A 12,070-nucleotide genomic window follows, 5' to 3' on the forward strand; every position below is an offset into this window, starting at 1 on the left:
TGGACCTTGCACCTGGCTGCCATTTTCCAAAACATCTTGCCCCACTGAACCGGGGCCAAACCGGCCCCCATCCATAGCTGCGACCTGAGATTTTTCTTTTACATAACGGGAAGGACCAGAGAGGTGCAGGAAACCCTGACAGAGAGCCAGGCCCGACTCACATCAACCATGACTATAAGGAGCTGCCTGACATCTGTATGTTCTTTTGAGGACACTGAGTCCCAAGGGATCGGTCTCAAGAAGCACATAACCAGGCCTTGTAGTTACATACACAGCCAATCTCCTGTCAAGCTGTTCCCACCATCTGCCTTTTTGGGGAATGACCAGCCACAGGAAATCAAGGATCTTGGCTTAATTGCAGCAGCTCTGGCTCCCAGGCGGATCTAACTCTCCAGGCACTGACAACCTAAGTTAAAGGCTCACTCTGGATGGCAGGGGTTCAGCACAGCATGAAGATAGCTAAAATAGCAGCAGCAGCAGCAATGAGACCCTGGCTCCTCTACCTCCTCCCCCACAGGGCTTGAATTTAGTGATGGGCAGAAGGGCAGGGAAAAGTCACGTTCTCGCAACCTGAACTATTGGCTGCCTGTAATGACAGCCTGAAGAGGCCAGTTCCAACTTAAGGAAGTGGAGGAGGAGGAGGGGCAGGGGAGGAACTTCCAAAGCAGATGAGACTATTTCCTCCCGTGCAGTCTCCATGGGTCACGGTGTCTGGGTTTGCTGAGTATGGGGCCAGGAGTTCTGGAGGGGAAACAGAGAAACATTTCTCTTTTCCATTCAACCCTCAGAGATAAAGAGGGCAGAAGACCAAATTCCACGTTGCATGGAGATATTTTTTCCCTCCTCGGTTTTTCCGAGGATGGTGTTGGGTCCTAACCAGCGTGTGTGCTCCTCACTAAACTGCTTGGGCAGATGGTGCAATAAAGACCCGCAAGGGAACTCCCTACAAAGGCTTCTGCTACTTTATGGGGCTTCCTGGGAATGCCAAGGGGCATTGAGGGGCCGGAGGGAGGGAAAACTGGTAACCTTCAGCAGGAAAAGGGACATGAGGAAGAAGGTGAGAGGTCAGTAAGAGCCTTGCCCTTTGAGCAGAAAAAGGGGGAACCTGTTTGCTGACTCCGGATCAGGGGAGATTATGGAAGACACAGGGATAAAATGTTAAAGATCTTGACACAGAAATACTTGAGAAACTCCAAACTCTTAAAGAAGAAGAAGAAAAAAACCCCTACAGTGTTTCTCAGCCCCAGGGGCCCCCGTGTTCCAGTTCCCCCATCCCTCAAGCCAAGTCTGACTCACATCAGAGAGGATGGATGGAATGGGGCGCCATCTGGTGGAGACCACCACAACTGAATAGCGAAACTATGAGAACCCGTATCCGTTCCCCAAACTACTACTCCTAGAGGGATGAGGGGAGAGGGGAGAGGTGAGAGGACGTACCTGGGATTTTAAAGCCCATTTTCCTAAACAGTGCCAAGCTGGATAAAAGGACCACAAAAACCAATCGGTGGCCACGGAGTTGGTACATTCTAGGCCTGGGTCCAGTCCCCTTCTCCCCGCTAGGGAGAGCTGGACCAGAGTAGTGCTCAGCCGGGTGAGATCCTTGTTGTTGCAAATTTCCCAGGGCACTTGCACTCCCATGGAGCAGCCCTAGGCCCATAGTCAGTCCAAGGAGCTTCACACCTCCTCCACCCAGGACTCATCCTCCCTCTACTTTCCTACAAGCCATTTCCCTGCCTCTGCTAAAGCATTACTCTCACTTCCTACAAAACTCTGTTCAAGGTTCGCCTTGTTCCAGCCATTCCTGATACCCTCACAACCTGCCTCTCCAGATTCCCAATTCCCCATCCCATCCCCAGGGCTCCCTGCCCCCAATCTATCTGGGAGCCCCTAGAGAGAGTTGGGTATAATGGCAATTCTTACCAAAAATCGAGCAGAAGTAGGCCAAAACAGAAAGGTCACCCTTAAACCCAGAACTTGGAAACATGTGGTCTGTATTACTCACTCAAAGGTCACAGCTGAAAACTGAAGGCCAATTTCTTGGCCAAAGGTTGGCTACTGCCACCAGCAACTGCTCCTGAACCTATCGTGGTCTCCATGGTTTAGGGCCCAGTGATAGGTATCTTCTCACCATAACACTTATTTCAGACCACTCTGCATCCTCAATGGGTATGAATCATTTAATCATCACAGAGCTTTCTTAATAATAATGATTATGATGGTATTTGTTAAGTGCTTACTACGTGCCAGGCACTGTTCTAAGCGCAGGGGTTGATACAAGGTAATCAGGTTGTTCCATGTGGAGCTCAAATCCCCATTTGACAGATGAGGTAACAGGCACAGAGAAGCTAAGTGACTTGCCTGAAGTCACACAGCTGGTAAGTGGTGGAGCCTGGATTAGAACCCATGACCTCTGACTCCCAAGCCTCTTTCCACCAAGCTAAGCTGCTTCTCTATTTCTTGGACTCTCCAATTTCCCATTCCCTCAATGGAAAGGGCAGGTGCATCAGGGAGATTCACAATCAGATTTCAACAGGCAGTTTGTTATGCCATTGGTATTATTGTGCACCAGCACCCCAATAGGTATTTACATGCATCTATATGGAGAATTAGAATTCTAATTAAAATAAGGATCACTGGCCAAAAGAACAGAGGACAATCAACAAAATATTGACAATAGTTAACCCTCACTATACCAAAGTTGCAGCATCACTGAATAGTGAGGCTGGACCAGGCTTGGACAGGGCTCTCCTTCCTCCCTCCATCCCCATCCCCCACCCCTCTCCACTAGCTAAGCAGCAAGGAAGAAATGAGGAGAAAGGGATTGAAAACATACTTCACTGTTCCTGAAACAAACACAGCATTTAAAGGGATCCTTACTTTGGTATTGGTTAAGTCCTTAACATGCTGGGGTAGATACAAGCTAATCAGACTTGAAACAGCCCCTGTCCCGCATGGGGCTCACAGTCTTAATCCCCATTTTACAGATGAGGTAACAGGCACAGAGATAGTGAAGGGCCTTGCTCAAGATCACACAGCAGACAAGTAGCAGAGCTGAGACCAGAATCCAGGTTCTTCTGCCTCCCAGGCCAATGCTCTTTACACAAGGCCATGCTGCTCTTCCCGACTTGGTCGCATCAGCTCCTACGGCTAGGTTGGACCATCCCAAATCCAAACCCCGTCAGGCTGCTTCAAGTGGCACTGGCCAAATCTGAAGTGGACCTGGGGCTTGAGGTTGCCCAATTAAAAAAAAAAAAATCAGTTGAGCACCAAGCACTTCCAATTTGGTGACACTGCATTACGGTGAACTGGTCCTGGTCCAGACTGGGCCAGCCCTTGGACTTCCATCCTGTTCAAGGCTCTGCTCTCCACTCCCCACAGCCAGAGCTAGCCCAGCCGGACAAAATAACAGAGCAGGTTTTCACAAAGGACTAACTCACCAATGCTGGGGTGTATTCCTAAAAAAAAAAAAAAAAAAAAAAAAAAAAAAGTTTCCTTTCTCCCCAGCTTCACCCCTTAGTGTCAAAGGTTCATTTATATATTCAATCACTGTGACTGAGCTTCCAGTCAATCCTGAGCCATGTGAAACCTCCCACTCCATCCCCAACCCCAAACAAAGCATGAAATCCGAAGACCTCACCCCCCCCTTCCACTCCATCTCTGAGCGACACTGGGGGAGGGATCCCAGGGCCAGGATAGGGTGACAGGGTGTTGGGAGAGCTGCTTCTCTTCAGAGGCCTCCAGAAAGTTACTGGGGACCCTGCACAACCCTCCATGATTGCTTTATGCTGCTTAATTTTTTGTTTGTTTTTTATGGTATTTGTTGTGCCCTTACTGTGTGCCAGGCACTGTACTAAGCACTAGGGTAGGTACAAGATAATCGGATTGGACACAGTTCATGCCACACATGCAGCTCACAGTATTAATCCCCATTTTATAGATGAAAGGACTGAGGCCCAGAGAAGTGAAGTGACTTGCCCAAGATCACATCGCAGACAAGTGGCAGAGCCAAGATTAGAACCCAGGTCCTCTAACTCCCAGGACTGTGCTCTTTTCTCTAGGTCACGCTGCTTCACCTAGTGCGGCTTTTCAAGTGACACCCAGATAGTAGAAGGTTATTTATCACATACCTGTTCATCTTTCTCCCTCTGGATCTGTATCTCTTTAAACATACACAGTGGAGGACACATACTACCGTTTTCAGCCCCTGGGCTGTACGCGAATAGTTTCCCCCATTCAGTCCTCTGTGTAGCTCCTCTTGTGAAATGTTGTCTTTTTTTTCAAATCCATGGCCTATTTCCACAGCATGAAATCTATTGCTAAATTGGCTTGACCAAGAGGGCCACATGAGGGTGAATTCTAAGGAACAAAATGCAGTTTGGTTCTGGCCTGTGAGGCAAGACTGGAAAAAACAGTTAAAACGTTCACTGGCGTCACCTAAACACAGTCAGAAAGTGAAAAGAAACAGGCAAAGGGCCAGCAGAGCCAAAACACCAGAAATAATTGGTGGCAATGTGGTCCAAAAGTCCCACAATGCAATTTTCTTCTTTTCAACCAGTAGAAGAGACTGGCTTTGCTCCACATGATTTCTACCCTGGGAGGCCCACTATATGGGGTGGGACCCAAAAGGCCCAGAAAATCCCTCCTTCTTCAGCATCAATCAACGGCCAGCACCCAATCCCCATGAAGATATGCAGGGTTGTAAAACATTCACTTTAACACAAATATCCACAGATTCCCTCAACCATGCCCCAAGGGGGGGAAGAGTCCAATCAGACAGGAATCCCCCTGTCTTTCATCCCTCCACGACAATTCAGAGAGTTAACAAACCCAACTCTGTATTTGGTTGGCTAGGCTCTTTATTAAGCACTTACTAGGTGGTGCCAAGCTCTGTGCTAAGCACTGGAGAAAATGCCAGTCAGTTTCAGAAGCAGTCCTTGCTCCAAAGGGCTTACAATCTAAGAGAGGATAGACAGATACAAAGAATGGTACGATATTAGAGCAATGTTAAGGCACCACTTAAGCACATACAATAATAATAATTGTGGTATTTGTTAAGGGCTTACTATGTGTCAGGCACTGAACTAAGTGCTGGGGTGGATAGAGGCAAATTGGGTTGGACACAGTCCCTATCTCACTTGGGGATTAAGACTGTGAACCCCATTTTACAGAAGAGGGAACTGAGGCCCAGAGAAGTGAAGTGACTTGTCCAAGTTCACATGGCAGTCAAATGCCTACGACAGGATTAGAACCCAGGTCCTTCTGACTCTCAGGCCTGTGCTCTATCCACTAGCCCACACTGCTTCTCTAGTCCTTTTGCTTGGTTGCTTTCCCTACCTGTAGTTTATTTTCACACCTGTCTCCCCTACTAGATGAAGTGCAGGGACCCTGTCTACCAACTCTACTGTACTCTCCCAAGCACTCAGTACAGTACTCTACACACACTAAGTGCTCAATAAATACCACTGATGAAGATGCCAAGTTCATTCAATCGTATTTGAGTGCTTAATGTGTACAGAGCACTGTACTAAGCACTTGAATAATAATATTAAGCACTTATTATGAGCCAAGCAATATTCTAAGCGCTGGGGTAGATACATGGTAATTAGGTTGTCCCACATGGGGCTCCCAGTCTTAATCCCCATTTTACAGATGAGGTAACTGAGGCACAAAGAAGTTAAGTGACTTGCTCTAAGTCACACAGCTGACAAGTGGCGGAGCTGGGATTAGAACCCAGGACCTCTGACTCCCAAGCCCATACTCTTTCCACTAAGCCACGCTGCCTCACTTTTTCCCCCCATCTCAGATACACAGTACTTAGTTACAAGCTGCAGCAGGCTGGAAAGGTAGCAGGGCTCAGGTGCCTATGGTAGTGGAGGAGGCTGGTGGCTGACCCCAGAGCTCCTGGTCTGAAGGGTGGGAAGGCCTCAATCTCTACCCATTCCCCACCCCTGCAGGAAATGGGGCTTCTGGCACACAGTGACCCGCGGTGCCGAGGCAACACTGCATTTAGAGAAGCAGTGTGGTCTAGTGGAAAGAGCACGGGCTTGGGAGTCAGAGATCATGGGTTCTAATTCCGGCTCCACCACTTGTCAGCTATGGGACTTTGGGCAAGTCATTTAACTTCTCTGTGCCTCAGTTACCTCATCTGTAAAATGGGGATTAAGACTGTGAGCCCCACGTGGGACAACCTGATTATCTTGTATTCCCCCCTAGTGCTTAGAACAGTGCTTGGCACATAGTAAGTGCTTAACAAATGCCATCATTATTGTTAGTATTATTAGTGGAAAGAGCATGGGCCCAGGAGTCAGGGGATCTGAGTTCTAATCCCAGTCCACCACTTGTCAGTTGTGTGACCTCGGGCAAGTCATTTCACTCCTCTGTTCAGTCATTCATTCAATCAATCGTATTTATGGAGTGCTTACTGTGTGCAGAGCAGTGTACTAAGTGCTTGGAAAGTACTATTCGACAACAGAGACAATCCCTATCCAACAATGGGCTCTTTGTTCCTCAGTAGTCAAATGGTGAGTGGGGGGTACATCCTACTCCCTCCAACAAACTGTGAGGTCCCATGTGTCCACTCTGATTATCTTGGAGCTACCCCAGTGCTTAATTCAGGGCTGGGCACTTAATAGGTGTTTAACAAGTACCATAGCTCTCATTTACAACCAAAACCTATTTCCCCAACCTGTTCCAAGAGGTTCCAATCCTACATATCAGCCAACCAGGCTGGAGCAGTTTAGGCCTAAACAAAAACGATCCCTTCTTGCTGAGGGAAATTGGTGGTGGTGGACAGAGGCTCTTTCCTTCTCCACTGATCCCCAGGAAGAGCAGAGGCGGCCCAGTCTCAGAACAAGACGATCATTCCTGGTAATCCTTGAGAATGACTGCTGCCCGCTCCAACCCACCACTGTGCACTGACCCTCCTGCGACCACCTCTGAAGCAGAGGTAAAGGGACAGTACCACTTGCATTTAGGAAGAACTGCCCCTACAGGACACCTGACTACAGAGAGCAGCTGTTTCCATCAAATGGGACCTGGGTGCATCCAATTAGCAATTTCCAAAAATGTCTATATCTGTAGTGAAGCTTTTTGAAAGCAAAATAAAAATGCTCCAAAAAACCTCCCATTTTAGGCAACTGTTCATGGCTGGAGAAATTCTTAAAAACAGCAGCAACAAAAAACAACACATTAGGGAAACTATCCAAGTCTGATGAGCAGGCAAGCAGTCTTCAATCTTCCATGATCCATGTGTAAAGTTCAGACATATTTGGCAAAGACACAAATGTCCCGTGGCTTAGTGGAAAGAGCACAGGCTTGGGAGTCAGAGGATGTGGGTTCTAATCCTGACTCCGCCACTTCTCAGCTGTGTGACTTTGGGCAAATCACAACTTCTCTGTGCCTCAGTGACCTCTTCCACTAATCTCCTCACCGTGCCTCGTTCTTGCCTGTCCCGCCGTCGACCCCGGCCCACGTCATCCCCCTGGCCTGGAATGCCCTCCCTCCGCACATCCGCCAAGCTAGCTCTCTTCCTCCCTTCAAGGCCCTACTGAGAGCTCTCCTCCTCCAGGAGGCCTTCCCAGACTGAGGCCCCCTCCTTCCCCTCCCCCTCCCCCTCCTCTCCCTCTCCATCCCCTCCACCTTACCTCCTTCCCCTCCCCACAGCACCTGTACATATGTTTGTATGTATTTATTGCTCTATTTTATTTGTACATATTTATTCTATTTATTTTATTTTGTTAATATGTTTTGTTTTGCTCTCTGTCTCCCCCTTCTAGACTGTGAGCTCACTGTTGGGTAGGGACCGTCTCTATATGTTGCCAACTTGTACTTCCCAAGCGCTTAGTACAGTGCTCCGCACACAGTAAGCGCTCAATACGATTGAATGAATGAATGAATCTGTAAAATGGGGATTAAGACTAAGCCCCACGTGGGACAACCTGATTACCTTGTATCTACCCCCAGCGCTTAGAAGAGTGCTTGGCACATAGTAAGCACTTAAATACCATAATTAGAGCCCGTGTCTGCAAGGACATGCCGATCCTTCCTGGGACCGGCTACTCCACCAGGTTGGTTGTGGCGTGGGAAGCCTCTCAGTAAAGGCAGAGCGCCTGATTGCCCATCCTCCTGTCTCTCCCCGCTTCAGTCTAAACTTCACCTGTCCACGTTTTGTTTTGTCTGTCTCCCCCTTCTAGACTGTGAGCCCATTGTTGGGTAGGGACCATCTCTATATGTTGCCAACTTGTACTGCCCAAGAGCTTAGTACAGTGCTCTGCACACAGTAAGCGCTCAATAAATACAATTGAATGAATGAACTCTGCTGCCCGGATTATCTTTGTACAGAAGCGCTCTGGGCATGTCAGTCCCCTCAAAAATATCCAGTGGTTGCCTATCAACCTTTGCATGAAGGAGAAACTCCTCACTATTGGCTTCAAAGCTCTCCATCACCTCGCCCCCTCCTACCTCACCTCCCATTCCTCCTTATACATCTCAGCCCGCACACTCTGCTCCTCTGCCGCTAACCCCCTCACTGTGCCTTGTTCTCATTAATTCAATCGTATTTATTGAGCACTTACTGTGTGCTGAGCACTGTACTAAGCACTTGGGAAGTACAAATTGGCAACATATAGAGATGGTCCCTACCCAACAATGGGCTCACAGTCTAGAAGGGGGAGACAGACAACAAAACAAAACATGTGAACAGGTGTCAGGTCACCAGAATAAATAAAAATAAAGCTAGATATACATCATTAACAAAATAAATAGAATAGTAAATATGTACAAGTAAAATAGAGTAATGAATCTGTACAAACATATATACAGGTGCTGTGGGGAGGGGAAGGAGGTAGGGCAGGGGGATGGAAAGGAGAGGAAAAGGGGGGCTCAGTCTGGGAAGGCCTCCTGGAGGAGGTGTGCTCTCAGTAGGGCTTTGAGGGGAGGAAGAGAGCTAGCTTGGCTAGCTAGCTTCTCGCCTGTCCCACCATCAACCCCTGGCCCACATCCTACTTCTGGCCTGGAATGCCCTCCCTCCTCACATCCGCCACTCCCTTCCCCTCTTCAAAGCCCTACTGAGAGCTCACCTCCTCCAGGAAGCCTTCCCAGACTGAGCCCCCCTTTTCCTCTGCTGCTCCTCCTCCCCTCCCCATTGCCCCGACATCCTCCCTCTTGCTCTATGCTTAGAACAGTGCTTGGCACATAGTAAGCACTTAACAAATACCATCATTATTATTACCACCCCCCATCCACCCCACAGCACTTGTGTATATTTGTACATATTTATTACTCTATTTACTATTTACTCTACTTTCATTAATGATGTGTATATATAATTCTATTTATCTATTTTGATGGTATTGATGCCTGTCTACTTGTTTTGTTGTCTGTCTCCCCTTTCTAGACTGTGAGCCCGTTGTTGGGTAGGGATTGTCTCTATGTTGCCGAATTGTACTTTCCAATCGCTTAGTACATTCTCTGCACACAATAAGCACTCAATAAATACAATTGAATGAATGAACTCAACAGTGCAGGTCTCCCTCGGTCACCCATTACCCGAGGATGGGTTCATTCGGGAATCGGTGGGGGGGGGGGGGAGGAGACTGAGTTTTATACAAAATTTTTTCCGTGAAGTGAATTGAATTATTTGATTATTTTGGATTCGGCGAATTGAACTTCCCTTTCGGAATATAATTATTTAGTGATATTAGAGCTTCCCTAACAGGAGGAATATACTTATATGTTATTCGCACGTGGCAGAACCCCCAAGTTCCACCCAGGAGGAATTCACTAATGGTTTGTTCACATGCGGGGAGGCGGCTAGCTCCTGCCCACGAGCACTTCCCACTCGGGAGGAATCCACTTACGCGTTCCCCGCCCATAGCAAAGCACCTGGCTCCCACCCACGAGCGTTCGGTGAGACACTCACACACGCCGTGGTCCTCTCCTCAGTGCGCTGGTTCAGGCTGCAGAGCAGGCGTCTGACACCCCGGGCGGGAGACACATAGGCTGCTACTGCCGTTGCTGCTGCACGGCTCAGTCTGCTGCCCAGAAGGACAGAGGCAACAGGTATTTATTATCTGTGACTTGGGCTGTCCTGGCTTCCCTCCTCCGCTTGCTCAATCTCCGACCTTTCCATCCCCCGTACCTTATTTGGTCGCTGTGGAAGTGAGAGACCACCTGTCTTTCCGCCCCACCCCCCCACCAGAGAAGTTAAGTCACAGATAGCATTCTGACCTTGAGGTGGCCAGTGCCCAAGTTCACCTTGGCACACCCTCAGAGGCCTGCGCTTAGAGCAGTGCTCAGAACAGTGCTTGGCACATAGTAAGAGCTTAAATACCATCATTATTATTCTGCTCCTTTGTGTTCCCCAAACCGTTCTGTGAGCCAGTGGTGGGGCAAAAGGGTGGGAGGGTAGCTGGAGGTCGGTGGGGCTGTCTTCAGTACTTCTTCCCTGGAACGGTGCACATCCACATTCTATAAACCAGAGAGAAAGGAGCATTAGGGTGATGTCACCTCTGCCGCCCCTTCCCAAGCAGCTGCTGCCTTCAGCTACATCATATTGACCGGGGTCAAACCTCTTCACCTGTTCTCAGCCCCAGGAAACTGCTCAGAGATGCTGGCTTTCTAAAGGGCCCTCTCCACCAACCCTTTAGGAGTCTTGCCCCGGGAGGAGAGATGGACACTTAGTACAGTGCTCTGCACACAGTAAGTGCTCAATAAATACGATTGAATGAATGAATGAATGAACCATCCCAGAGTGACCCCAGGCAGTAGCCCAGCCTGACTGAACTCAATGAGGCCTCACCCATTGTGGACTTCACTAGTTCAAGAAATAGGGAGAATAATTAACAATAGGATATCCAAACAGCTGCTGGATGGGGAGCTGAACAGTGGCAACAAAGCCAAAGGAGGGGGGAAACTGAGAAAATGCTTTAAGGATGTAGTGACTTGCCATCTTAGACAATGCAGTATCACAGCTGGGAGACTACTGTGACAGACCGACCAGCCTGGAGCACTGCAAATCATGAGTGGTTCTTTTTGAGAAGTTTTGAGGGGACTGTGAAACAAGGCAAAAATGAAAATAGCAGTCGGGTGCCGCTAACAACGACATCAGCACAATGTGGCAATCACTGTGTTTGCCCAGTGTGGTTCGGACTGCTGGTCCTACTCAAGCTTTTTTAGTCCCTTGCCTACACAGGTTAATTTGACTGGCAGTGGCATAATCTACAAATAAGAACTACTTATATGTGTGTTTGTGTCTAGGACAAAGAATGGGTCTCCAGACCCTCTGCCTGAGTAAAGATGCCTCCAAGGCCCCACTCTCCTGTGGGAAAAGACGTTACCCTTGACGAAGGAGCTCTCAGGTGAAGCAGCTTTCTGAGCGACGGTGGATAGGCTTGGGAACACAGCTTTAAGTTTGGGCAAACCTGCCCTATCAGTTATTTCCACAGTAAAAAGGCAGTTTCCCACAGCTGGTCAGAAGTAAATTCAGGTTTCCAGAACTGTAGGAAAGAACGGAGAGAGAGTTCATCCTGTTGGGCCCAAGTCCACCATGACAAGCCCAAGTTCTCCAGATCTGAGGCTTCTTCCACCAAAGGCCAGCAGGATGCCCCAATCCCTCCAGAAGCTTGTCCCCACAGTGTCCCCGGACCCAAAAACATGCTTTAAAGAGTCTTGGTTCTCTGAAGTGTAGGAACAGAGTAGTGTACCTGCTGGAATTCCGGCAACACTTGACTTTTCCTTCCTTAACTGTAGTTTTCCACACCTGTCTTGAGAACCTTTTTCTGCCCAGTGCAAATCCACAGAGGAGCTGCTCCCCACAGTGGTGTGGATTGTCTGGGAGGTAACCACAGCATGAGATGCAGGAGGGAGAGGCCCAAGGGCTCACCTGGCTCAGTTGACAAAGTGTTGGAGGAGCCCTGAGGGAGAGGAGCCTGTGGGCTTGTTGACCAACTTAATCATATTAATCATTTATCTGGAAAACAATCCAGGGTCCTGCAGTGGAAGGGGAATCACCCAGCTATGGGCTGAGACCCACCAGGGCATCTAATATTTCCATCCCCCAAATGTCCTCTCG

At 48.6% G+C, this 12,070-nt stretch overlaps 1 protein-coding gene across 5 annotated transcripts in view; it reads right to left on the minus strand.

The window, feature by feature from the left end:
• PFKFB4 (6-phosphofructo-2-kinase/fructose-2,6-biphosphatase 4) overlaps positions 1–12,070 on the minus strand; it is a 142,461-nt gene that overhangs the window by 20,224 nt on the left and 110,167 nt on the right. Inside the window, exons 14-17 of one of the 5 annotated variants that reach the window (XM_038740806.1) lie at positions 11,337–11,495; positions 10,331–10,467; positions 9,920–10,034; positions 4,872–4,955 (exon numbers count right to left, since the gene is read on the minus strand). In XM_038740806.1, coding sequence (XP_038596734.1) covers positions 11,433–11,495 — 63 coding nt within the window. In that variant the 3' untranslated portion in view covers positions 4,872–4,955; positions 9,920–10,034; positions 10,331–10,467; positions 11,337–11,432. Of the gene's footprint in view, positions 1–4,128; positions 4,956–9,919; positions 10,035–10,330; positions 10,468–11,336; positions 11,496–12,070 lie in introns of those variants that run through there. The other 4 variants (XM_038740810.1, XM_038740812.1, XM_038740807.1 and 1 more) reach the window with 4 other exon arrangements.

The sequence above is a fragment of the Tachyglossus aculeatus genome, chromosome X1 (assembly GCF_015852505.1).
Source record: "Tachyglossus aculeatus isolate mTacAcu1 chromosome X1, mTacAcu1.pri, whole genome shotgun sequence".
Classification (NCBI taxonomy): domain Eukaryota; kingdom Metazoa; phylum Chordata; class Mammalia; order Monotremata; family Tachyglossidae; genus Tachyglossus; species Tachyglossus aculeatus.